This window comes from Delphinapterus leucas, chromosome 2, assembly GCF_059928025.1.
Source record: "Delphinapterus leucas isolate spDelLeu-1000000601 "Yukka" chromosome 2, BTC_Dleu_Yukka2, whole genome shotgun sequence".
NCBI lineage: Eukaryota > Metazoa > Chordata > Mammalia > Artiodactyla > Monodontidae > Delphinapterus > Delphinapterus leucas.
Genome location: NC_143130.1, coordinates 72,175,166 through 72,202,440, shown reverse-complemented (window position 1 = coordinate 72,202,440; position 27,275 = coordinate 72,175,166). Strand labels below are relative to the sequence as shown.

General features: G+C 38.7%; 1 protein-coding gene and 1 non-coding gene across 2 annotated transcripts; one reads left to right on the top strand and one right to left on the bottom strand.

The window, feature by feature from the left end:
- Nucleotides 1–7,771: 7,771 nt before the first annotated feature.
- Nucleotides 7,772–7,843, bottom strand: TRNAQ-CUG (transfer RNA glutamine (anticodon CUG)). The gene has a single exon. It is a non-coding gene; the product is annotated as a tRNA-Gln (tRNA).
- A 360-nt stretch (nt 7,844–8,203) lies between these two features.
- On the top strand, nt 8,204–26,731 carry RAB11A (RAB11A, member RAS oncogene family). Its single transcript, XM_022579831.3, has 5 exons — nt 8,204–8,372; nt 14,701–14,896; nt 15,192–15,385; nt 16,349–16,429; nt 24,978–26,731. Exons 1-5 carry the CDS (start codon nt 8,333–8,335, stop codon nt 25,115–25,117), a joined length of 651 nt encoding a protein of 216 aa, XP_022435539.1. The 5' UTR covers nt 8,204–8,332; the 3' UTR covers nt 25,118–26,731.
- Nucleotides 26,732–27,275: the final 544 nt, after the last annotated feature.

Below are 27,275 nucleotides of genomic sequence, written 5' to 3'. Positions count from 1 at the left end.
GTAAGTATTGTCTCCATTCTGTGGGTTATCTTCTCACTCTTTTTTTTTATTGGAGTAATAATTTTTATTGGAGTGTAGTTGATTTACAATGTTGTGTTAGTTTCTGCTGTACAGCAAAGTGAATCAGTTGTACATATACATATATCTACTCTTTTTTAGATTCTATTCTCGTATAGGTCATTACAGAGTATTGAGTAGAGCTCCCTGTGCTATACAGTAGGTTCTTATTAGTTATCTATTATATATACAGTAGTGGGTATATGTCAATCCCAATTTCCCAATTTATACCTCCCCCCTTTCCCCCTTGGTAACCACAAGTTTGTTTTCTATCTTTTCACTCTCTTGATGTCCTTCTTTTAATTTTTGAAAGATGACTGTGCCATGTGACTTATGATCTATGAGTACCAAACCTAAAACGCAAGAACATGTGGAAAGTAAACTGTTAAAATAAAAGTTAGATGTTATTCTGATTCAGATTTCATGATGTGGAAAAAAAAATCTATGATTGAGCTACATAGCATTTGGTTAGAAATAATAAGCTGTTTGTAATATACATGTATTTTTGTACATTTATATATGAATATATAACTTAAATATATTTATATATAAATTTTTTTTTTTTTTTTGCGGTACGCGGGCCTCTCACTGTTGCAGCCTCTCCCACTGCGGAGCACAGGCTCCGGACGCGCAGGTTAAGCGGCCATGGCTCATGGGCCCAGCTGCTCCGCGGCATGTGGGATCCTCCCGGACCGGGGCACGAACCCATGTCCCCTGCATCGGCAGGCGGACTCTCAACCACTGCGCCACCAGGGAAGCCCTATAAATATTTTTTAACCATTTCTTTCTTTAAGACTAGTTGGTGCTCTAGCGACTATAATCAGGTAATCAAAATTGAGAATTTCCTGATCTTGTGCACAATTTATTACCTTATAGTATACGCATAGAAAAGATAAAAAGCACAGAAGACAAATATCACCACTTCATTAGGTCTATTTACTTCTCTCTCTCAAAAGAATTCTTTTTATTGTGAAATAAACCTAATGTTACTACAAAAAAGTGCATGAAACTGATATGTAGAGTTTAACAAATAGTTATAAAGTGAATGACACTATAAAAATCCTTCTGGGTCAAGAAATAGAAAACTGAGGTCTGTTTACTTAACAAATAAGAACCACATATGGAAGTATTTTGTGTCAGGCTGGAGGGTCCCTGGGCTCTGTTTATGGGATTCTGAAGAGAGGTATGTCTCTCCTGGACATCCTTCCTGAGGTCTGGGTAATAAGTTCAACCTTTGGAAAATGAGCTAGAATGGAGAGGTGATGTTCACTGCATCCTGCCCTTATCCCATCATAGGTCTTGGCCTGGCCTCCAGATAATCCTTACAATTAACTCATGGTTCTCAACCTTGGCACTATTGATATTCTGGCTCAGATAATTCTTTGTTGTGTGGGAGCTGTCCTGTGTATTGTAGGATGTTTCTGCCCACGAGATGCCAGTGGTGCCTCCCAGTGGTACACTAAAAAGGTCTCCAGATATTATCTAATTTCCTGGGGTCAAAACTGACCCCTGTTGAGACCCAGTGCATTAATGAACATTTGCTATGTGCCAGGCATGGTGCGAGCTATACATATATTATTTCAGTCACATTTGTCCACATTTTGTTGCTAAGGAACCAAGCTTTAGCAGGATTAGGTAAATTATTAAAAGTGATACAGCACCCCGTGAATGGCTGAGCTGGAGTTTAAACATAGACCTATCAGTCCCCACTTTGTTTTCAACAACCATTTAGAGTTGCCTCCCAGGCTGTAGAAGATGAGATATATTCCAGATCTTGCTTCTTCCACATATTCTAGGCCTAAGACATTTCTAAATCTGTACTTCCAGGCTTCTAACTGGGTACTTCCTCTTGGTTTTCCTACCAACTGTTAAAATTAGACATGCCTGAAACTAATGTCAACATTTTTGCTCTTTTTCTGTGTTTTATCCTTCCCCTTTTCTATTGATCATTCCTCCAAATAGCTATTAAACCTCAGATCTCTCTCTTTTTGTATCTTCATAGGCAGAATCTCATATTTTTGTACCTCCTGTCCAAATTCTATCTTTCATTTCTGAAAAAGGTATTTTTTTATTTTTTAAATTAATTTATTTATTTTTGGCCGTGTTGAGTCTTCGTTGCTGCGCACGGGCTTTCTCTAGTTGTGGAGAGCAGGGGCTACTCTTTGCTGCAGTGCGTGGGCTTCTCATTGCGGTGGCTTCTCTTGTTGCGGAGCTTGGGCTCTAGGCACGCAGGCTTCAGTAGTTGTGGCACGCAGGCTCAGTAGCTGTGGCACGTGGGCTTAGTTGCTGCGGAACATGTGGGATCTTCCCAGACCAGGGCTTGAACCTGTGTGCCCTGCATTGTCAGGCAGATTCTTAACCACTGCGCCACCGGGGATGTCCCTGAAAAAGGTATTTTTAATGATGAGTAGTGAAATCCTAATCAAAACCCCAATATGAATCTTTTTGGAACTTAAGAAGTTTACTCTGAGTTTCATCTGAAAAAGAAAGTCTCTAAAAACAGTCAAAGTTTAGAAAGAAAAAACAGTGAGAGGAAGTTGCCATATTTATTTTTGTTTATCAAATACGTATGGTTCCTTCTATGCATCAGGCACTATTCTAAGCCCTATACAAATATTTACTCGTTTAATACCACATTGAGACATCAAAATAGACTACAAAGCCATACTAAAGCAGTATGATATTGGCATAGGAATAGAAAACTTGACCAATGGGACTGTATCGGGGTCAGGTCCTCTGGAAGCTGATACCAGATGAATTAGAAGCGTAAGGGATTCACTAGGGGAAAATACATGTGAAGGACAAAAGGGAGAAGTAGGGCCTTCAGACCACAATTTAGGTCCAATACCTATGCAAGGAGAGATGGAAGGAAGGAGGATTGGATAGGAAGATCCTCGGACTATAATGCAATTCTGAGAAAAATCTCAGCCAGGCCAATGGAGAGCTCCAGAGAAAGATTGCTCATTAGAAGAGCCCCATTTTGGACAGAACTGGTCCAGCTGTAGGATCCCCACTGTGCTCAATTCTTGTTTGAGAAAAGTCCAGAGGGAGTGTGGCTTCAGGGTGAATGTTGTAGTGGGTCTTGGAGGTGTGGCAACTGGAGACTGTCAGCCAACTACACTTCTCACAACAGACTCTTTCTTTCTTTTTTTTTTTTTGTTTTTGGTACTGGGGCCTCTCACTGTTGTGGCCTACTCCTGTTGCAGAGCACAGGCTCCGGACACGCAGGCTCAGCGGCCATGGCTCACGGGCCTAGCCGCTCCGCGGCATGTGGGATCTTCCCAGACCGGGGCACAAACCCGTGTCTCCTGCATCGGCAGGCAGACTCTCAACCACTGCGCCAACAGGGAAGCCCCAGACTCTTTCTTGAAGGGACATCTGAGCGGTGTTCCTCTCTGGCTGTCAGAGGTATTGTGTGAAGATTGAAGAATAGACATTTATTTGTATGAAACTTATTTATAAGAAGTTAGACATTTCAAACAGTGGGGAAAAAAGATAGACTTTTAAAATAAATGATGTTGAAACAATTGGCTATCCATTTGGAAAGAATTAATTTAGATCCCTACTAGTAATTAATTTAGATCTACTAATTTAGATCCTCAATATACATAAAATTCAGATGGAGAAAAAATTTATAAATAATATTTGAAGAAAAAAATTTTTTGAAAAACCTTGCTGTTTTTCAAAGGGAGAGGAAGCCTTCCTACGTAAAATGCAATACTCAGAAACCATAAGAGAAATGACTGAGAGAGATTTGATTAAATAAAAATTTAAAACTTCTGTATGGGAAAAAAGCATCATTAATAAAATTAAAAATCAGGTGATAGATTTGGAGAAAGTATTTGTGCCATATATATATAACAGGCAAAGGATTAAAAGGTAGACTATATAAAGAGATCCTTCACATCAATAAGAAAAGATAAACAACCCAAAAAGAAAATGGCCAAGGATATTGACAGGCAATTCACAGAAGAAATATAAATGGCTATTAAACATAGGAGAAAATGTTTACAACTCACTGGTTATCGGAGAAGTGGAAATTATTGGGCAAACCAGATGGGCAAAAATTTAAAATATTGCTAGTATATATATATATATATATATATATATATATATATGTTTTGGCTGTGTTGGGTCTTTGTTGCTGCGTGGGCTCTTCAGTAGTTGCAGTATGCTGGCTCAGTAGTTGTGGCTTGTGGGCTCTAGAGCGCAGGCTCAGTAGTTGCAGGGCATGGACTTAGTTGCTCCGTGGCATGTGGGATCTTCCTGTGTGCCCTGCATTGCATATCCTAACCACTCCTCCACCAGGGAAATACAAGATATTGCTAGTATATTTTTATACTAGTATATAAAATATTGTAGGGTAGCTGGGAAAATGAATATTTGCTTTTCTAGCCTCTAAGGAGGAAGTGGGCAAGGAAGAAACAGTTTAGGAATAGGTTTTTTAATTTAGTGAATCCTCAGTATCTGCCATATCCATGGGTTAGGGAATGGGAATGGTTGTACAAACTATGGTATATCCTTGCTAAGGAAATCTATGCACCAAATGAGTTAAATCTATATGGACTAGTGTGGAAAGATTTTTTAAGATGAGGAATTTATCACATAGCCTGATTTTATATATATTAAAAGAAAATGTAGCAGTTACCTCTGGGTTTGAAGGAGGAATTGAAGTAGAGGAGGACTTTAAGGATTTAATCTACATTTCTGTATAGGTTAAGTCATTTACTTTAGGTTCCTATATTTTTTGAGAGATTAAAAAAAGATACATCAAGCAATTACTAGCCCTCTTCCCCAAAACAAGCAAGTAAAGTCCTAATTCTCTTCTATGTCCATGGAATCCATTCACCAATTTTTCCACAACAGCCTTTGATTTTTCTTTCTTCTCTATTCCTATAGCTACACCTCATTTCTATTTCTACACCAGTTTGTGTCCGGTTAACCTCAATAGCCTTCTAACTGATACTCACACCTCCAGTCTTTCTTCACCCCAGTCCTGCAGTCCACAGACAGCTTACTTTTTCTAAGACTAAGTTTACTTCAATCACCCCTCTGTCCACAAATCTTTTATGGCTCTCCCAAAGTGTTCAGAGGGATGCTAACAGGTGTTCCATGGGAAAAGAGTTCTGTGGTTTGGTGTGTCAACTTAAAGAAAAATGCACAACGTGAGAGTTGTGAGGTTAAGTTTTATTCAGGGTCTTATTGAGGACTATAGCCAGGGAGACAGACTCTCAGTAGCTTTGAGAAACTGCACTTAAGAGGTAAGAGAGAGCTTCCCTGGTGGCGCTAGTGGTTGAGAGTCTGTCCGGCTGATGCAGGAGACATGGGTTCAGGCGTTCATGCCCCGCTCTGGGAAGATCCCCCATGCCACGGAGCGGCTAGGCCCGTGAACCATGGCCACTGAGCCTGCGCGTCCGGAGCCTGTGCTTCGCAACGAAAGAGGTCACAACAGTGAGAGGCCCGCCTACCACACAAAAAAGAGGTAGGGGAGGAGCCAGTATACATATGAATTTTTTGGCTAGGAAATACATATAGCAAAGCACAGATCTTGGCTAAGGATTACTGCTAATCACAAAGAACAGATCTCAAGTTAGTGATTTTAGTGTTTTTCTATGCATGTGAAGATGCAAGAATCTGAGGTCATTAAAATTCTTCCTGAGATAAGCATCTTAATTATCTAGGGGCTGTTTAGCCAAAGCACAGAATGCCTCATCCAGTTTTTTTCATCCTGAATTCTCCTCAGGGTGCACTGTTGCACTGTGGGTGGCTGCAATGGGTTGTGACTTAACCCTTGTATAACTGGACAATGAATGATACTCTGTTCTTTTTTTGTTCACAGGTGAATCTGGGAAATGCTGTGTTCAATACAGTTAAAACTTTTTTCTTCAGAGTGGAATATTTAGACTTTAAAACACCAGTGCTAGGGGAACTTCAAAGGCGGGGAGACAGTGTATAGTGCTTCTCAATTTATTTGAGCATGCAATCTTTCTTTTGAGGAATGCTATTTATTGACCTTCTAAGGACACACTTTGAGAAACAACGACTTAAGGGAAAAAGTTCATAATTATTCCTCTGGCATTAATGGCCTTGCTTAACATGCTCTTATCATCTAATTTCCTCCACTTCCCAAAATGAGTTTCCTTATTTGCTTCTTCCTTCCTGAGTCAATGCTGGCTCCTCCTCTTCTGGGGAGTTCTTCCTAGTCATCTCAGTCCCTCTGAACTCTGGCATTTGTTGCCAGAACTCTCGTTAGTTACTCCTTCAGAACTGTTATTGATATTCCACCTTTCTTGGGTCTACCTTGTCTACCCACCTGAATAGTGCTGGGACTGTGTCTTATAAATACTCTGTAGTAAACATAATATTTAGCTGCTTGACTAATATTGTGCATCTCCCCCAGTGTGGATAATGACCACTCCTGCACAAGGCAGTATCTAGGCCTTAGGTAAACCTTCTGTTGGTTTATACTGTCATGGAAAGCACTGAAAATGGCACTGTATTAGTTTTCTATTGCTGCTGTAGCAAATTACCACAAACTTGGTGACTTAAAACAACAGAAATTTATTATTTTATAGCTCTATAGGTCAGAAGTCTGACATGGGTCTCACTGGACTAAAATCAGGGTGTCAGCAGGGCTGTGTTCTTTCCGGGAGCCTTAGGGAAGACTCCATTTCCTTGCTTTTTCCATCTTCTTCTTCTTTTTTTTTTTTTTTTTTGTGCCTTTTCCACCTTCTACAAGCCTTTGCATTCCTAGGCTTCTGGCCCCCTTTCTCCATGTTCAAAGCCACAAGGGCTGGTTGAGGCCTTCTCACACAACATCACTCTGACCTCCTGTCTCCCTTTGCCACTTTTAAGGACACTTGAGAGGACATTAGGCCCACCTGGAAAATCCAGGATAATCATCCTATTTTAAAGTCAGTTGATTTGCAACCTTAATTCCACCTGCAACCTAATTCCCCTTTGCCATGTAACGTAGCATATTCACAGTGCCCAAGGATTGGGAAGTGGACATCTTTGGGGAGCCATTACTCTGCTTACTACGGGCACTCCTGCCCAAAAGTCTAAATTGCATATAGGTGGTAGTGGGGTTTGACAATAAATGGGAAAAGCTTTTTGGCATTACAAAAACTCTCTTCAAATACAGGGAGGCCCTGCTGCATGATCTTTGGCAAATCACTTGAGTCTCCCCATCCACATCTCTGCTAAAATGGAAATTGCCATCCTTTGCTCTGCATGTTAAATGAAATAATTATGTAACCAGGTTTAGCTTAGAGGATGACAAATAGGGTTCAAGAAGTTCTTGATGAATCTTGATGAGGAGGGTGGGCGAGGTTCTCTGAATGACGTCTGGAGAAGGTTTGAGAGATTTCGGGAGAAAAGGAGTGAGAAGTGCCTGCCCTTGAATGAAGTTGGAGGTTGAAAATTCTAGCAAAAGGAATCAATTTTCATGGAAGCTTTTGAAGAGGGCCCAGGTTAAAAAAAAAAAAAAAAGGCGAAGAGCAGAGGCTACTTAGGAGATACCTAGGTGACAGAGAGTACAGAATCCAAGAGGGAAAGGTATGTGGTTTTCCTGGGCAAAGATAATATTTTGTGACATTCTCTCCCTACTTAGTTCAAGGACACATATACCGTAGGTGTACAGTCACCTAGTGAATAAGTAAATGAATTATAAAAGCGTGGCCAGGATAAAAAGAACATAAAAACCCATCGGTGTAGGTTCCACCGAGATTTGAACTCGGATCGCTGGATTCAGAGTCCAGAGTGCTAACCATTACACCATGGAACCACGACGCTTCCAACGTCGCCTTCGGTTCTCTAATCCTTAAAGAATCCTGCCCCCATCCACAAACCAACCACCAGAGGCAGTGCTGAAGCGCTCCCCAGCGCCCCGCTTCGCGGCATGGCGGCGCGTGGAATGAGGGAGAGACCATTAAGTGCGGAGAGCAGCCGCTAGGAAGGTCAGCCGGGAGTCCAGGGCTCAGTATCAGCTCAGAGCCTCCCGAGGTGCGGGGGAGTGGGGGGGGGGGGACGAGAATTTGAAAACGTAAGCGAAACCCGAGAGCGCCGCCCTTCTTAGGCTCAGGGGCGGGGAACCGCCTCCCCGGAAGTACTTCCCCTTAGGGGCGGGGGCCTGCCGGAAGTGGCGTAGCGGCAGGGAGGGGTTCTTTACCGGGTCCGGCCGCTGAAGCTCGGCGTTCGGTTTATCCCTGCAGCGACGCCCCCTGGTCCCACCGGTACCACTGTTGCTCCCGCCCCTTCGCTTCTCGGCCGCGCAATGGGCACCCGCGACGACGAGTACGACTACCTCTTCAAAGGTGAGGCCACGGGCTCTCGAACTCTCCGCCGAGTCCCGGTTCGGGGGCCCGGGACATTCCCGGGGGACCCGCCCCCGGGCTGCCCCTGCCCTGAGATTGGCCTTCCTCAGCCCTTCCTCTGTGTGCGGTTCGTCCTCCGGTCTCCCAGCTCAGCTCCTTTCCCTCCCGTCACAGAGGGGGTCCTCACCACACAGCGGTCTCTTAGCGACCTCCCCAGAGGCTTGAGGACGCCTCAGAGCCCCTACCCTGCGCCCTTCTCGCGGCCGGCTGCTGTCTCCCAAATCGCCTTCCTTCCTCCCCGGGTTCCAGGGCCCCTTCAAAGGGGCGCCCCTCCCACCGTCCATCTTTTCGGGTTGAGCGCCCCCTCCCCCTCAGTATACACCCTCCCTGAGCCCCTCTGACAGGCCCTTCCCTCCGCTCTTCACCTTTCCCTCGACGCACGCTCCCAGTACAGGTCTTTTTCTTATCCGCCGCCCTTTCCTCTCGGGAGGGCCCCTTCCCCTCCCCTCGGACAGACGCCTCTCCTAGCATTCTTCTTCCATCACCGGGGCCAGGCCCTAGTTAAAAGCCGCACGGGCCGGCGGCCCCACCCCCACCCGCCCCACAGTTCTCTCGGTCAGTAACCTTCTCGCACTGCCCCCAGCATTGGTAGCTCTTTCTCTGCCTTCCGTCCCCAGATAGTTGAAGAGCTCTCCCATGTCTCGTGTGCGACCCCGACGCTGGGGGGGGGGGTAGGGCAGGAGGGATCGTCCCAGCACCCACGCGCGCACTTGTCGCAGTGACCCGGCAGACCGATGTGACTTGCCACCTAGCCTTTTTTCTTCTATCCTCCCTTCCCAGCGGCAGACAGCCTGGGATAGCTCTTGACTCTGCTCGAGAGAAGGGGTTGCGGATGGGTGGTGGCTGTTATCCTTGCCAGACCTGAAGGCCCAGTTCCTGAGCAGGAAAGGTTGTGCGCTGCACAAATACTAGATTTCTTTATCGCTGTGGACTGGTTGCTTCCTGCTGCAACACTGGGAGGATCCAACCTTTTGGTGTTTTTAGAACAGGAAGGGAAGAGTCCTAGTTGGCCGCATACCTTTTCCCAGAGGTGGAGGGGGGAGCGGCATGGGGAAGTTGCGTGCTCTTTGGTCAAATTAAGTATTTTTCATAAGGTAGGGAAACATGTAGTGCACTTGGACAAAACATATTGGAGGGTGGGGAGTGAAAAAAAATTATTGGTTAGTCCAGAAAGAATCCAAATAGTTTTTTTTTAATCAACAAAAATAACGGATACAGCTTTCATTGAGAGAAGAGTACACTAAATGCTTTTTTTGTTGGATGAATGCACTCTCTCTGATGGTCTTTCTCTGCTCCTGAATTAGGAGGGCAGCCATCAGTAGTATGCTGAACAAAGATCATTACCAAGGAGGAAGAAGCCATTGCTATTAAAGCTTTACAGTGGAGGGTGGAGTTTAAAAAGAATGTTAAGCTTGGCGACTGTTTCTGACTTTGCCACTGGGTGCTAAGAATGGTTGACTAAACAAGCAGGAAACATTGCTTTACCAATACTTTGCAAATCTTGGCACACTAGCAGATGATATGCCCTTATCACCACTTATTCTTCTGGGTCAGAAATTTTTATATAGGGTGAGTACCTTCAGTATCCACTCCCACTACCCTGATAGTGGAAAGGCATTTATGGAGAAGAGGGTACTTAATGCATTTTACAAATAGAAAAAAGAAACATGGATTAGTTTGCACACTCTTGACTGAAGGCATCTGAGGTCTGGTGCAGTTACTTAAGTGAGACCCTGGAGACTGGGGTTTAGTCATTAAAGAGAGATTTGTTTTTTTAAACAAGGTGCAAGGGCAGTGGGCAGCTAGGTACTTCTGAAGTAAGTAATTTAGGATGAGATAGACTATCAGAGTATTTCTCCTGTTTGTATTAGAACTTGAATGTTGGTTGTAGAAGCCAGTTATTTTCTCACGAAGAATACTCAGTATCCTGGATTGGCTTAAGAAATTTTAACTTAGCCTTGGGTTTAGACCATCCTACTAACAATGATTGAGAGAGCACAGGGCTTTGGAATCACACAGGCCTGGGTTCAAATAGTGACTCAGGTTTTACATTTGCTTTGTGACCTTTGGAAAGATGACTTTTTTGAGCCTCAGTTCCCTCATCTATTAAAAAAAAAACACCTCTCAGGGCTGTTGTGAGAATTAAATGAGACTGATTGTAAAATTTTAGCTTCTGTGAGGACTCAATAAATAGTAATAATGTGAAAGAAGTTACTATGGTTCTCACTGGGTTTTTTTTTAAACCTGAATCTGTAACTGTAAGAGCATTTAAGTATTAGTAAAGAAACTTAAAACTAGGACCTCCTAAAGTGTTTTATATTTCCATGGGTTATGGTTTCATGTGTTGTACATTTTGCTGTTTGATAAGGTGTCTTAAAAATTCTGCTGAGAAAGATTTCCACTTTTTTTTAAAGCTCTTACAGGATATGAGTCACTTTTTAACTTCTGTGATGATTATATAGCCAATTTCTTGTTTATACAATTATAATTTAAAGTGAAGCAACAATAATTTCATTTTAAATGGTTTCATTCTTACATAGATTTATTCCCTGAGATGAGCTGCAGCTGTCCAGCTGGAAGAATGCTTACCTAGCAAACTTAAGAGTTGAGGGAATTGTAAATTAGTTTGTAACTCTAACCAGTTGAAAATGAAGGAATATTTTGGTTGGTGTAGGATGGAGTGGTCCAAGTGGGAATGTAATGTGGGGAGAGCAGGAACATTATTCTAAACTATGTATTTGTTCTTGAACATTAATCTTTAGTTAAGTTCAACAGTGAGACTTTTGGTGGAGGTGGGGAATTAATTTTATTTTTTAAAACTTGACTTTTTATTTTAAAAACTTTAATTCCACAAATATTTACACACAATGTGGTTAAGGCCCTTTGGGACACATAAATGAAGTATGAATCAATCATAGTTCCTATTTACAAATATTGTGGTAGACACCAATTCAGTCAGAGTCACATTTTCTGAAAATACCTGGATACATAGTCTACACCATTTTCTTTTCAGTCTCATTGAAGGTCAGTAGTAGTTAACCATCAGCTGATTGCCAGTGGGACCGATCATAGGAACTTTGCTGTCTTGCATCTTGATAGGTTTTCTTTCACAACTTTTGGTTGAGCAATTTGGGTTCTGCTGAATCTAGAAAAACTTGTCTAGTTCAGCCTTATTGAATTTTAAAGACTCTTGGTGAGGTTGGACTATGAATAGTTGAAAGAGTAGAAAGATCTCCAAGTTTATTTATAAAAGCCAGTATGAAAATTATCAGTTACTCCTTCAGGTGATAACTTTTAGGTCTGAGATACTATGGTTGATTTGTTGAATTAAATTTTAGCCCAGTATGTTAGTTTGCAAGAGAGTGTGTAAAACTAAATGTGGTTGAAGAGTTGGAAATTTTTGTTAAATAATGGTCAGTTAATATGTATATTCTGTTTTTATGGCATTTAGCAGCCTAGTATTTGATATATAATGAACCAAATTTAGCATCAGAGATTAGAGATGATATGTAAAATTCAGCAGATGAGGTTAACCAAGTAGTAATGAATATTATCAGGTTATTTTAGAAATGTGATACATGTTTCATATACAGTTGCTGTTATTTAATTTATGCTTACACACACGTATATATATGTTATGTAGATGGCTATAGTTATAAAATGTTTAAAGTGGAAGTACTTTTAACCTAAGATTACTAGTTATGGAAAGTATAGGAAAAACTTCAAATTCCTTTCTTGAACTATAGGATGTGATCATATAGTTTGTCTCATTAAAAAAAATCAATTAAGTATTGTCATCTTAATGAGAGAAACTGTTTTGATTAGAAATTAAGTCTGAGTCCATGAACTTTCGGGTTTTTGGTTTGTTTTTTTTAAAATTATAACCAGTAAATTCTCTTCTGTTGTTTAGGTAATTTAATCCATTCTAGTTTGTTTATTTTTTAGTGAGCCTGAATATAACCTTTCTTGGTGTGGTTTCTCTTTTGGCAACTGAATAGAAGCAGCTTTCCTTAGTGTGTCATTTCTCAGCATCATCTTGGCAGCGCTATTCTTAAAAAACCAATACTTTCTGTTGTCATTTAAAATACAGTCCTTTAAGAAGTTGCTAGTCATAATTCTGTCAGCCTTTTCCATGTCTAGTTGAGATAACTATTTTATACTATATAAAGTATTCATGAATCTTGAATTATTTTCAGATAAGGGTACTAATTTTATGTTAAAATTAATTGATTATATCAAGGGGAAAACATGCCCTCACTAAATATTTTTATGATGGCGCAAAGATTTGAGGATGGGGAGATAATGAACATAATCATTAAAGTGGAGGTTGAAAGGCAAGAGACCAAAATTTGAAAGTACTAGAGTTTTTGTGGGATGGGGAAAGTGTTCTTTGAGTTATTTATTTATTTTCCAAAGGCATTATCATTCTAGATGTCTTGCTCTTTGGCTTTAAACTAAATGACTGGCTTCTAAATCGATACATCTGATGTATCTGAGTGCCTATGCAGTAGAAAAGTTCAGCTTTTTGGTTTTTCCCTTCTTTGCTATTCCCACTTCAAGTGAGGCTTTTATACCTCAGTGCTAGCATGGGGCCAGAAAAGATTCAAAGGAGTTTTCCTCAGCAGAACATCCAGCCTCTTATGCTAAGAGGCAGCAGTGAGTACACCCTGCTAATAGGGTGGACTTGATTACTGAAGCTGGGATTTCATTTCACATCTAGAATGGGGGACCTTGAGAACTAACAGATCAACCAACTATCCTGTAAAATTGGAAGTGCATTGTTTTTGTACGTTACTTTCATGACCTTAGCATCTTCTTCCCTGGTATCCAAATTAAAGCATTTACTGTATTATCTGTGTTTGCTGCAGTACCTCTGACACCTCTAATTGACTATATAACTAGAAATAACTATGCATTTTGCTGCATGGGGTCACTGCTGCTGGGATGATTTCTTGCTGAATCAGCTGATAGAGGAGGCCAGAAAGATATGCACTTGCTAATAATTGTACTCTCTCCAAGACTGTCCAGAGGCCAGCTTATATCCGCTCTTGTGGCAAGGAAGGAATGCGTAATGGACTCTGCCCTCTGACCTGAGTGCAGTGAGCTCTCACAGTTTTCACTGCCCTTGCCACCGTCTACCAGATACCAGTCTCTTTAGTAAGGCATAGTCTTATTCCTGGTGTTATTCTTGCATGTTTGATTATCTAGTCCTGGTATCTAAGTCAATTAGCTAATAAGAACTAAGAAGCAGCATTAGTAGTCAACGGTAGGAATAAGTATAATATTTTCTGAAATCTTGATAAAATTTTTTACCAAGGAAAAAAATGTTATCAAGCTCAGATTCTGTAAACCTGTGAACTCATTTGTTCTTTAAATTCAGATAGAAATGCTTTAAAACAAGTTGACTGCCTATTTCCCCATTGTTTTTGAAGTGTAATATCACCTTAGGTGAAAAAGAATCCACTGTATTTCGCTAGTAAATAAGCTACCTCCTTTAGTAATCATAGGAAATAAATTCATCTAATCAAACCTTTTTTTTTTTAAGTCATTAAGTCGTAAGTAAAAGTGTAGGCCCTCCTTGCTTTGACTTTGACTCAGAGTAAGTCAGAGTTATTAGCTTTCTAGGGCCCCTGTTAAACTTAGTGGGGTGTTTCTTTTTGGAGGGGTCTCTAGTCTCCTGCCAGTCTGGTAAATGGAACTATGAAAGGGCCATTGTAGTTTCTGTGATCTGGGTGGCAGCGTTTATAAACATGATGCCTTCTGTGTTACGTGTGTTTCATTTTGCCTAGGTATGAGTCCTGAGGTCTTCCAGGCTTTGATGAGACTAAGTAGAACATACTTAGGGCACTAACATCCTTTGTTGCTTTCATGTCTAACACATTTTCATATCACAAATTGTTCATTTGGTTTAGGATTTATCTTTCAAGTTATTACCTTCTAAGGTAGTAAGGTTGGTATAACGTTGATTGTTAAATTAATGCATTAGCCTGTCATCAGTGCCTAGTAGACCTATGATGAAAATTTGCATGTGTGAGACAGGATACTTGATCTGTGCTAAGCAGATGATGTGTGGAAGTCACTATGCAGGTAGAAACACGTGAAAAAGAATAAATTGGTTTTATCGATTGATAACATGGGCACTCAGCTCCACCCCCACCCTCATCCCTTTTTAAAAATCAGATGCCCTGTCTTTTTTTGCTTTAAAACATGATGGCATTGTGAATGTGTGTGCCTCATTCATCTGACATTAAGTTCTTTGTCTTTTTAGTTGTCCTTATCGGAGATTCTGGTGTTGGAAAGAGTAATCTCCTGTCTCGATTTACTCGAAATGAGTTTAATCTTGAAAGCAAGAGCACCATTGGAGTAGAGTTTGCAACAAGAAGCATCCAGGTTGATGGGAAAACAATAAAAGCACAGATATGGGACACGGCAGGGCAAGAGCGATACCGAGCTATAACATCAGCGTAAGTCTCATAGTTTTTTAAGTTCTGTGAAATAGGCTACCAAAGTGAATTAGCTGACTTTTGGTATTGGAAAAAGGTACTGTTTTGTTTCCTTTAAAGAATTCCGGTATTAGGATTCTAAAATTTATAAGTGTGTTTAAAACTATATATATGTGTGTATGTATATATATATATATATATATATATATATATATATACACACACACATATATATACCATATACTTAGTCTTTTCTGGTGTTCTCTTCCATCTTGTGGTTGTTTTCTAATAGTTAAATACATGTTTCTGTTTTCAGATACTATCGTGGAGCTGTAGGTGCCTTATTGGTTTATGACATTGCTAAACATCTCACATATGAAAATGTAGAGCGATGGCTGAAAGAACTGAGAGATCATGCTGATAGTAACATTGTTATCATGCTTGTGGGCAATAAGAGTGATTTGCGCCATCTCAGGGCGGTTCCTACAGATGAAGCAAGAGCTTTTGCAGGTTAGTGGTATGAATTCTGTGATATTACAGTGATTCTGTATTTCTTGCAGTTTTGATAACCCTCCCATGAGGGTAATCGGTTACAGTAGTTTTGGAAAGGTAAACATGAATGCTTAACAAGTATTGTTGTTTTGAAAGTGTGTGATGACTGTACGACTCTTTTGCTTAACTTTGAGTTATTAAAACTGTAGTATTTTGAGTTTTTGCTGCCAAAACTTGAATATGAATACTGTCTTCTTTTCTCTCCCTGGAACGGGTAGATGAAATCTATGTTTATTCTGTGCTTCCTGCGTTTTTCCATTATGTCTGTGTTTTACTAAGGCTTGTTCTATGTGTGTCCGAAAAGTAGTGGCCCAGGGAGTGGTCAAGGACCAACAGGGGTGTAGCTGCTTAGGAGTTGTAACTTTTTTGGCTTTATAGAGGATCTGCCTATCTATTGACTCCGTATTGGTAGGGGCAGCCTACTAGAAGGCAACATTGTACATTCTTGACAAGTGAAAATTGTGACCTTCCACTATTGATTATGCTGTGAATAAAATTTTCTATCACAGTTTTTCAGTTCTGGGAGAGAAGCTTTATTTCAGATAATACAGTCACAGAATTCTGAGTGAATCACATATACCCACCCACGTTTATACCATAGCTATGTTGTTGATGGGGAGAAGCCCAGTAAGGGATGAAATTAGCTGAGTATTTGATAAGTTTACTACATTATGCCTAGTGTTGTTCATTGCTAGTGGTAGTATTTAGATGCAACGAGTATTTATTTTAATTAAGAAGTCAGTGAAAATTTCTCGCTGCCATTTTTAATCTACTAAAGTGGAAGTAACATGTGCTCTTATTCCTCAAGAAGTTGGGGAGGTCTTCGGCTTTAAAAAAGTTCTTTTACTTTCCTTTTGAAAGCTTTAATACATCCCTTGTATTAAAATTTGACAAGACTGAAGTTTTTGTGTCTCCTCACAGAAAAGAATGGTTTGTCATTCATTGAGACATCTGCTCTAGACTCTACGAATGTAGAAGCTGCTTTTCAGACAATCTTGACAGGTAAGACTTGCATTTTTAGATTATACCAGTGGGAATTTGAAGTATTAGGAAGGAAATTTAAGCAAATTAATCAGGAAACTAAACTATAAAATCACACTGAGAATGACTATCATTTGAGAGCTACTATCGCAAGACCTGTTTAGAGTACAAAATTAGTTAACAACCCTTCTTGCTGAGCGTTAATCATCCTAATTCATCTGGTTTATAGTGGGAAAAATACTTTGAAAATAATTTGTTCACTTCTCTTATTACTTTGGTCCATGAATTCCATATTTCATGGTCATAAGCACAAAGCAATGCTTAATGGTACTTTTTAGAAAATAAATATTGAAATCCCATTTATGGAAAGATATGAATGTCTTCTTGAAATTCAGTAAAGAAAAGGCATTCTTGGTTCTGATTTGTTATAGAAGCACCCAGGGAAAAATATATTCTTAAAAACTTAAATGAGAAAACAAAAAGTAAAATTCTGCCATGATCTATTATTGGATAAGAAGCAACGTGTCACCTGTGGAGAAAATCAGCCAGTGATTACATACTGAAAAGTTTAAATAAGTCGTGGGAAAGAAACAAAATTCATGCTGTTTTGGAATGTGGATGTGTAGACCAGGTCAACCTCAGGAATAAGAGGACATTTTATTTATGTTGACTCATATTTACCCTGACTTTAATAGAATGAACAATTCATCTGAAAGTTTAATCTTAATCCTCTAATAGGCACTTCAGTGAGTTGTTTTTAAGTACTTTAAAAATGTATATTACTTAAAAAAAATTATTTATTTATTTGGCTACGCTGGGTCTTAGTTGCGGCATGAGGGATCTAGTTCCCTGACCAGGGATCGAACCCAGACCCCCTGCATTGGGAGCGTGGAGTCTTAACCGCTGGACCACCAGGGAGGTCCCTGTATATTACTTTTAAGAACTCATAATTTAGAGTATAGTCTTAATATATAGTGATCTTATGTGGTCTAAAAAATATATATGGAGAAATGGTTAAGTAAATGAGCTTCCAATTATAATGTAAGAAGATTTTTATTCTTCGTATGCAGCACTTGTATTGGAGACCAACAGATTTTAGCTTTTAAATGTTATCTTACTGTAAAAATGTAGGGAATAAAACTTAGGGTTTAGGAACATGGGTTTAGAAGCCTGACTTAGTTTCTAGTCCTGGCTGCTCCACTTATTAATTAGCTCCTGTAATCTTCGGCAAGTTACTTAACCTTTCTAGCCCTTAATTTCTTCGTATGTGAAGTTGAAATATGTTTTGGGAGTTCTGTTATTTTCTTTCAAGTAAGGGCTTGTATTTATAAATACCTTGTGATATGATTTGACTTGACTGTTAATGTTGTGACTTAAAGGTTTTTGTCCCTATAACCTAACTCACAGAAAAGAATTGTCTGTCATTGGGACATCTACGCTAGACTCCAAAAATGAGTACATGAGTTTGTACATGTAAAATACTTAGCTGTCCCTGGTACATTGTAAATATTTGATATTGGTAGCTAAATAGCAGTGAAGGTATGAAAAAAAAACTCATTAAAAATAAACTATATTGATGATTTACATACCTGGTTTATTAGAATTCTTTTCTGTTATCAGAAAAATAGTAAATAAAGGACCGGTGCTAGAGTTGGACAAACAGTCTTTGGAACACAGTAGCTTTGTTTTAGAATCTTTGTGTCACCTTTCATTGCAGATTGTTTCAAGCAAGCAAGATCTGATTGAATATGCACTATGTCTGCAAATCCTTTTTTTCCTTTTTAAGCACTTGTGTGGTTTCTCTTGGATCAATGTGTTGAATACTCAATTGAGACCCAGGAGCTGTAGGTTTTACTTTTTATCACTTTGCTCTCATTCCCTGTGTAACTAAAGCCAGTGAACCTCTCTAGTCCTAAGATTCAGTGTCTTAACATGAGTGAATTAAATCATCTTCAAAGTCTGTGAGTCTCTTTAAGGCCTCTGAAAAACCTCATTTGAAAAAACTTTAGTTAGTCCTTGTTGGGTTATTTTTTATGTCCTATCAAATCTCTGCTATAATTCTAGCCCATTCTGATTTCAGTTTATAGCCCGTTTATTCTCATATTGAGTGAAAATGAGGCCAAGTGTTTTCTTCCATCTGCAGTTAACTATTTTATGTATCATTTTGTAACGTTGAACGTATGATCTGTTCAAACATGAAGTAATCAATAAGCAGTGATATATACTTAAAATTGATCTGTTTTGTCCTGAATGATGAACATCTGGCTGTTTCTCTTAAAATTCACTCTTGATTAAGCTTTTGTTACTGCTTAATTAATATTGCTTGAAAGCAAATAAGGCTTGAGCTTCACTTACTACTACCACTTTTTCTCTCTATATAGCCACTATTTCCTCAGCTTCCTGTAATGTCTCAGTGTTGATCTGTGGGATCAGAGATCACTGCATATGGCAGCAGACATCTGTGTTTTGCAAGTGTTAGGATGTTTGTTCTAAACTTTTCTATATAATAGTGGGAGTATTAATGCATAGGAGAAACAGGAAATAGAACAGTATTCTCATTAGGCTTAATTTTGCCTTACGTGTTAACAGTATTAAGGGAGCATTTATGTTGTATTTTGATGTTGCTGGAAGAAAAAAATAGCTTTTTACTTTTTAAGATGCAAAATTATGTATTAGAAAATGTATCTCCATTGTTACTTCAAAGTTAACTGTGTTGCTTTTTTTGGAATCGACCCATGCCATTCTTGACATCCATGACTTTGACAGTAATTTCATGACATAATTTTGCTGATGGTATTTTTAGGAGGTGGTTGGTTAGTGCATGAGTGAGCCTGATACATTGCTTAGCCTCTAAATTTCAGTGCAGCTTTGTTTTCTTTCATCCTCAAGTTCACTGAGGGATGTTATTAATCCATATTTTCCATACTGTATTATTTTTTTCTTTTAACTTTGAATTTTGACAAATTCAGACTTAACGGTTGCAATAATAGTACAAAGTATTTGCAAATATCTTTAACCCATATTCCCCAGATGTTGATATTTTACCACACTTGCTTGCTTCTTTTTCTTCCTCTCTAAATATATAAATAATACTGTTTTTTTCCTGTACCATTTGAGAGTGACAGACATGTTGCCCATTATCCCTAAGTGCTTTTCAGCGTGTATTTCCTAAAATCAAGGATATAGTCTTTTCATAGCCATAGTACATTGATCAAAATTAGAGAGTTAGGTAATAGTACCACATCAGTGTTAAGCTACAGATCTTATTCAGATTTTGCCAACTGTTCCAATTATGTCCTTATTAGCAAAAGACAGTCTGTAATCAGATCATACATTGCATTCAGTTGTCATAATTCTTTTTAGTTTTCTCTAATCTGGAATAGTTCCTCATTTTGTCTTTTGTTTATTGACATTTCTTGAAGGGTATGGGTCAGTTATTTTGTAGTGTCCCTCAATTTGGGTTTGTCTTATGTTTCCTTGTGATTCAGTTCTGGTTATGTATTTTCAGCAGGAATACCACAAAAGTGTTCTCAGTGCATCATATCAGAAGGCTCATGATATTGGTTTGTCTTATTAATTACTGGTGATGTTGGTTATGATGATGTCCTCCAGGTTTCTCCATGTAATTAATAAGTCCAAGCCATCTTTGTAGTATGGAGACTAAATTCTTAATTCTATGGTTGAAAGAATTTTTTTTTGGCCGTGCTGTGTGGCTTGTGGGATCTTATTTCCCCGACCAGGGATTGAACCTGTGCCCCCTGCAGTGGAAGCATGGAGTCCTAACCACTGGACCGCCAGGGAATTCCTGGTTGAAAGAATTTTAGTTCACTTAGCATATTGTCTCTTAAAAGTGAGGCTAGGGTTTTTCAGGCATTAATTTTATTGGAGTAGTGAGGATCTTTTAATCAGACATAGTAGCTTTGATTCTTTGCATGTGGCAACCTTGTGTCAGTCAAATCAGAGCATTTTTTGACCTTCAAGAAACTTACATCCTGAGCAGTAGGTTTGAAGAAGGTCTAACAAATTCTGATGTAGGCTGTAGTAGGATAACTCAGGTCTCTGCTATTTTCACAATTTTTGGAGGGACTGAGGAATTTTAGGTTTTTTTGTTCCCCAATTTGGAGCTATTGCATTTAACTTCCTTAGAATTTACTTTGAAACTTGATCCATATTTCCGTTAGAGTAGAAATAGGCATATGTCTTTTATTTAACTTTACTCGGTTATATTTAAAGCTATTTTATATTAATATTTTACTTTATATTTAGATCTCATACAGGAGATCCTGATATAAGAATGATAAAGCAGAATTCCTTTTCTTTCTAACCTTACCTGTCCTTTGGACTTCTTGAAAAGGATCTGCACAGGAATTGGTATATCACATACATTTGGTTCTAAAGGAGAACATGCCCTTGAAAGAGGAAAATATTTGCATCTGGTTTAGCAAGTTATTAGTCCTGTTCCCCTCCCCCCACTTAAATAACCTTCTCTAATCAGATACCGGCTAGAAGGTACCTGATTTATATTTTCTTATCAAAGTTTTTTTTAAGTGACACACCCAGCCACAGAGATGTTAAATTACTTGTGTAGCTTCTTAGTGCCCATTCTAACTGAAAGAAAAAATTTCTCCTAATTTTCTGATCAGCACTTTCCTTTTTCTTTGTTGCCTTGGGTGGCATTTTTATTAGCAGACATCTTTTTGGTGACTGTAGCAATGTAGTAATAATCTACTTCTACAAAACAGTATGCAGTACTTGCAGGCAGTTTTATAACACTGCTCAAATTTCTTTCCTTGTAATGAGATCTCTTTAATTATTTACCTTTCTGTGTTCTCTGAGAACTCTGCTTTTTCCTTTCTTCCAGTATTTGCTTTTTATTTAAGAACCTGCAAAATAATTTTTGTTTTGGTTCCCCTAACGTAATATTTAAAACCACTTGTAAAGAAGTTAAATTTGTAGAGGGTCACATTTAATCATTTGCACTTGAGAAAGAAGAGCCTTCCAGTTGGGGATTAGGGAGAAAACATAAAGAATAAAGAATGAATGGTATAGTTTTTCAGTAAGTTGATGATTATCTTTACTTCTTAGTCACTAGCCTGATTGAATGACTGTCTTTCTCTTTACCCTAGACACTCTGGTCCCATCCCTTTTTAAAATTTCTTTTTAAATTAATTAATTTATTCTTGGCTACATTGGGTCTTCGTTGCTGCACACGGGCTTTCTTAGTCTACTTTTCGTGGCGGTGCACAGGCCTCTCATTGCGGTGGCTTCCCTTGTGGAGTACGGGCTCTAGGCGTGCAGGCTTCAGTAGTTGGAGCACGCAGGCTCAGTAGTTGTGGCTCGCGGGCTCTAGAACGCAGGCTCAGTAGTTGTGGTGCACGGGCTTAGTTGCTCCGCGGCATGGGGATCTTCCCAGAACAGGGCTCGAACCCGTGTCCCCTGCATTGGCAGGCAGATTCTTTTTTTTTTTAATTTTTTAAAATTTTTTTATTTTTTGCGGTACGCGGACCTCTCACTGTTGTGGCCTCTCCTGTTGCGGAGCACAGGCTTCGGACGCGCAGGCTCAGTGGCCATGGCTCACGGGCCCAGCCGCTCCACGGCATGTGGAATCTTTCTGGACCGGGGCGCGAACCCGTGTCCCCGGCATCGGCAGGCAGACTCTCAAGCACTGCGCCACCAGGGAAGCCCGGCAGGCAGATTCTTAACCACTGCGCCACCAGGGAAGCCCCGGTCCCATCCCTTTTTAATGAAAAGAATCCAAATGAAGACTCCACGTCCTGCATATCCTTTTTTTTTTTTTTTTTTTTAAACTCTAGTCTGCCTTTCTTTATTGGAATCTAATCTTTTCCCTTGGTGCTTCTTCACCTTTGAACCACTGTCACCCTTCTGAAACAAATTTTAGCCACCTGCTTCCCCCAAAAAAGCATACGAGAAGGCACACGAGCTGTCAGTGTTTTTGTTAGTTTACATATTCAGTTGATTACAGTTTGCTGTTATTCAACTTTAGGGAAATTAGTTTTTAACTTGGAAAAAATGTATTAATTTAGTTAGTACATTTCCTTTTCTTTAACTTTTTGTTATGGAAAATTTTCAGCATACCAAAAGTAAGATATTATCATGAGCCAATGTAGCCATCAACAACCGTCAGTTCAGAGCCAATCTTTCCTCCACCTACTCCCTCCCCCATTATTTTGAAACAAATCCGAGATATTACATCATTTCATTTGTAAACATTTCATGATGTATATTTAAAAGGTAGGACTTAAACCCGTAACAACAAAACCATTTAAAAACTGGCAGTAATTCTTTATTGTCCTCTATTATCCAAGCAATATTAAAATTTCCTGTCTCAAATTTTAACAGTTCAACCTAGAATCCAAATGATGTTCGTACATTTGAAAATAATGATTCCACTTTCTTTTTTCCCCATAACTTTATATTTTAAAAATTTCCAAATATTACAGAAGTAATACAGTGAACACCCATATATCCTTCATCTAAAATCCTCAGTTATTAACATTTTGCCACATTTGGCTTATTTCTATATGTGTAAATATACTTTTCTTCCCCTTTGCTCAATCTTTGGAAAGCAAACTGTAGACATTATGGCACTTTACTACTAAACACTTGAGCATTTTATCTCCTCAGAAAAAGGCATTCTCCTACATAATCACAATACCATATATCATATCCAAGAACTTTGTTTACGTAGTATTATCTAATGTGCAAGTTCATATTCAGATTTCTCCAGGTGTACTAATAATGTCTTTTATAGATTTGGGTTTTACAGTTTAAACCTAGGATCCAGTCAAGGAAAACACATTGCATTGATGGAATTGTTATATATCTGGGTACTGAATAGAGTAGCCACTTGCTACGGGTTGTTATTGAGCACTTGAAATATGGCTATTGGACTGAGGAATTGGATTTTGAATTGTATTTATTTAATTTAAATAGGTGGTTAACATATATTTAATATAAATAGGTGGGCTGTAGCCCACATCTAAAGCATTTATTCTCATCTTTTAAATGTATTTTGTGGCAGTAACTTTTTGAAGAGTCTTGGCCAGTTGTCTTATAGAATGTCCCTCAGTCTGGATTTATCTAATTGTTTCCTCATGATAAATTCATTTTCAACATTTTTGGTAGGAATACATAGGTGTCATTCATAGGAATATATTATACTTCATAGTCCATCATAATAGGCATATCATGTCAGTTTGTCCCATTTTTAGAGTTCCCTTATCTTTTGAGGGTTTTTTTTTTTTTTTGGAGGGAGCACTTTGAGAACAAAGGTAAGATACATTCTTTGTTTGTAAGGAGTTTATATAGTCAGAGGGAGCTACGTTTAGGCAGTGCACTGTGAGACCAAATACAATGTATTAAATAAGGATACTTGCTGTAGAGGAATTTAATAACATTTATTCGTGTACTTAGTTATCAAACCCCTACTATATGCTGGAGATACAGCAGTGAATAAAGTAGATACAGTTTTGGTCCTTATAGTTTGTTGACTGAAAAAAATGCACAACCTAAAAATTGAGAATTATGTCTTATTTGGCGGACTTGCTGAGGACTTAAGCCCAGGAGGCAGCCTCTCAGATGGCTCTGAGAGACTGTTCCGAAGAGTTAAGGGAGGAGCCAGGATATATAGGAGTTTCTTGAACAAAAACTAGGTAGTCTGGAACATCAAAAGATTACTGTTAATTAAAGAAAACCAGACATCTCAAGTTAATGAATTTAGGGCTTTTCTTTGTATGGGAAGCTGCAAGAGTCTGGGCTCATTGAAATTACTCCTTTGATATGCACCTTAACTATCTAGTGCCAGTATTCTACTTTTCTCCATCCTGAATTCCCTCGGGGTGCACCGTGGGAGAGGGGGGTGGGTGCAGTGGCTGATGGCTTGATGGCCCATCATCCTTTGTTTACTGATATGGCAGGCAACGTTCCTCATCCACTAGTTTGTTTAGTGGAAGAGGTAGATGCTAAACAATTAGTTTTGATAAGTGTCATAGAAAATCTTAAGTTGCTTGATTTGAATAATTATTTCATTACAGTTTAACTTTAGTTCAGGAGGCACTGATAAACATTATCTTTCCGTTCTTCTTTTCCAAGAGTCCTTTGGGATTTTGACTTGTTTATGAAGTTGTATGCTTCCCCGTGTAGCCAACAGAAATACCTACTGTGTCTGATAATGCAGATTTAAATATTTTTCTGTGGTACAGTGTCAATGTATGTAGGTTTTTTTGGTAAGGGTAGAAATTTAGATCTAAGCCCATAAACTGTGTAATCTCTTTAGACCAAGATTTATTTAACTGATTGGTAAACCTTTCCCTCTGAAATGGAAAACCTTTATTTCTCTTCTTACCCTAAGGGAAATTGTTGTGAAATAATGGGTTGACTCGAATCAGTGGCTGTTTGAAAATAAAACTTTGAGTATATGCAGTCTCTGTTCAGTTTATTTGCATTTTTTTCTCTTATGAATATAACTTATGCCTCTGTGTATCTTTTTTATCAACGATTTATGGGTCTGTTCACACTGGGTGTTGCTGTTTCTTTTTTTTTTACTCAGAGATATACCGCATTGTTTCCCAGAAGCAAATGTCAGACAGACGTGAAAATGACATGTCTCCAAGCAACAATGTGGTTCCTATTCATGTTCCACCAACCACTGAAAACAAGCCAAAGGTGCAGTGCTGTCAGAACATATAAGGCGTTTCTCTTCTCCCCTAGAAGGCTGTGTATAGTCCAATTCCCAGGTCTGAGATTTAAATATATTTGTAATTCTTGTGGTCATTTTTGTGTTTTATTACTTCCTCATACTTACGAATTTTTCCATGTCTTAAGTCTTTTGATTTTAGCTTTATAAAATCACCCACTTGTCCCGAATGACTGCAGCTTTTTTTTCATGCTATGGCTTCACTAGCCTTAGTTTAATAAACTGAATGTTTGGATTCCTCAATTATTGTTTACTTTTCATCATGGAAGCTGTCACTGTAGGACATAATCTAACTTGATCCCTTGAAGCTCATCTGTTGGTCTTGATTAAATCAAATTAAGAAGACTGTAGAAATAAGCTATCATTTTGCCACAGAGCAGCTTATAATTAATACACTCTTCTCTCAGTGCAGTGTATATTTCCATAAATCTAAGAATTGCCCTATAAACATAGCAGAATTTTGAGAGCTTGAAAATTTTCCATTATTCTGGAAGTCAATTTCTAACATGCCTTAATAGGGTTATATAGTTTAGTAAATTTTGTTTTTTAATTTTTGTAAACATCAAAATTGATTAGAGAGGGGGGCACTTTTTTCTGGATAAGAATTATCTTAATAAACACAAAAGACAGTGATGATTTCAGTAGCAGTATGGTTATGGGGCCATATGTTAAACAGTGCTGCCTGGCAGGCTGGGTACTGGAGAGACTGGTGGAATTCCATATGGGTTGCCTCTGTTACAGTAATCAGGCAGCCCAAGTCATTTAAGTTCTCCGATTTCCCAGCAGTAGATTGTGTGGCATTTTATTGCTCAGGCAATAACTGGTTTAATGCTCTTAGTATCCAGTGGTGAAGTGTTAATTTTGTCTTAAAACCTTCCAGTAAATGAAATGCAACCTAGTTTTATCACCATATCCACCAGCAGGCATGGAAAATTATTTTAACAATGCTGATTTTTGAGTTTTGCAGTATATTATGGAATATAGTCCAGTTAAATATCTGGTTTCAGTATGTCTAAAGAATACAGTGAGAGGTTAATTTCTGCTCAAGTGGTACCACTTAAAGGCATGTATTCTTTTAGTACGCAAGATGAAATAGTATCTTGAGTTAAATAGAATGCATTTAGGCATTGTACAAACCTGAAAGTTTTCTTCCACTACATTATTGAAATCAATGGAGCAACTCATTTCTCATTCAGAAATGTGCACACTAATATTTAGTTTTGTTTTCTTGTGGATAGTATTGAGCACTTAACTCTGAAGTGTTCTACAAGTTGTGTCAACTAAAGTGATACTATTCAGGATGGTGGAATATCCCCAAAATATACGTGTGTGGGCTTGCATAGATTACTATGTTTCATAGTTAATCTTCTGTCTTTTGCGGTGCTCATGACGTGTGGGGCGCACGGAAGGCATTGCTGTGATTAGTCAATTTAGTTTTTCTCTGTAGCCGTTTTATTATTTTGGTGTATTGGTTATGAAGATACTACTATCTATTTGTAAATTGCTACTTTGTATTTTATGCATGCTTTGTAACTTGATTTTTTTTTTTTTTAGTTATTGATTTGGAATATATTCACATTCTAATAAACTGTTATAGGGGGACTATTCTTTATGTTGTCAGATTATATTTTTCCTTTGAGTGCTTTGGATGTAGCCATGGAATATTTGCTTCTGATGAGTAAGAGCATAGGTCCTTGGATTACAGAGTAAGCAATTGAATTGGAGGCATCATTGTGTGAATTCAGCTTTAATTTTAGACATATAGTTCAATTATGCTGTCCTTGGAAAAAGTATTGAATATTACCAAAAACATTAGGAAAGTAATCTCTGTACTTTGGTACGTAACAGTGTCACCAGACCCAAGAAGAGGCTCCATCACTATTTTACTCAAAATTGGTAGTAAATTTTTTACAAAATCATTTAAGAGAAGGAGAAACTAGGTAGTGAATTGAAAATGAATAAAGTAACTTTGAAATTTTACCAAATGTAGACTTAATGTTGCCTTGGGCATGGTTGGATCTTGGGAGAATTCCAAGAAACCTTAAGTAGTAGTAGAAAATGAATCTGATTGCATTTCAACAAGTGTCTTCATTCTGAATAGTATCTCAGGAGACAGACTATCTCAGGAGACAGACTGTCTCAAGTAAGAAA

Bases quoted from the DNA above. Each gene is read 5' to 3' on its own strand.
- RAB11A (XM_022579831.3), top strand. From the start codon at position 8,333: ATGGGCACCCGCGACGACGAGTACGACTACCTCTTCAAAG. The intron at 8,373-14,700 runs GTGAGGCCACGG...TTGTCTTTTTAG, and splicing joins GTACGACTACCTCTTCAAAG to TTGTCCTTATCGGAGATTCT. The intron at 14,897-15,191 runs GTAAGTCTCATA...TTCTGTTTTCAG, and splicing joins TACCGAGCTATAACATCAGC to ATACTATCGTGGAGCTGTAG.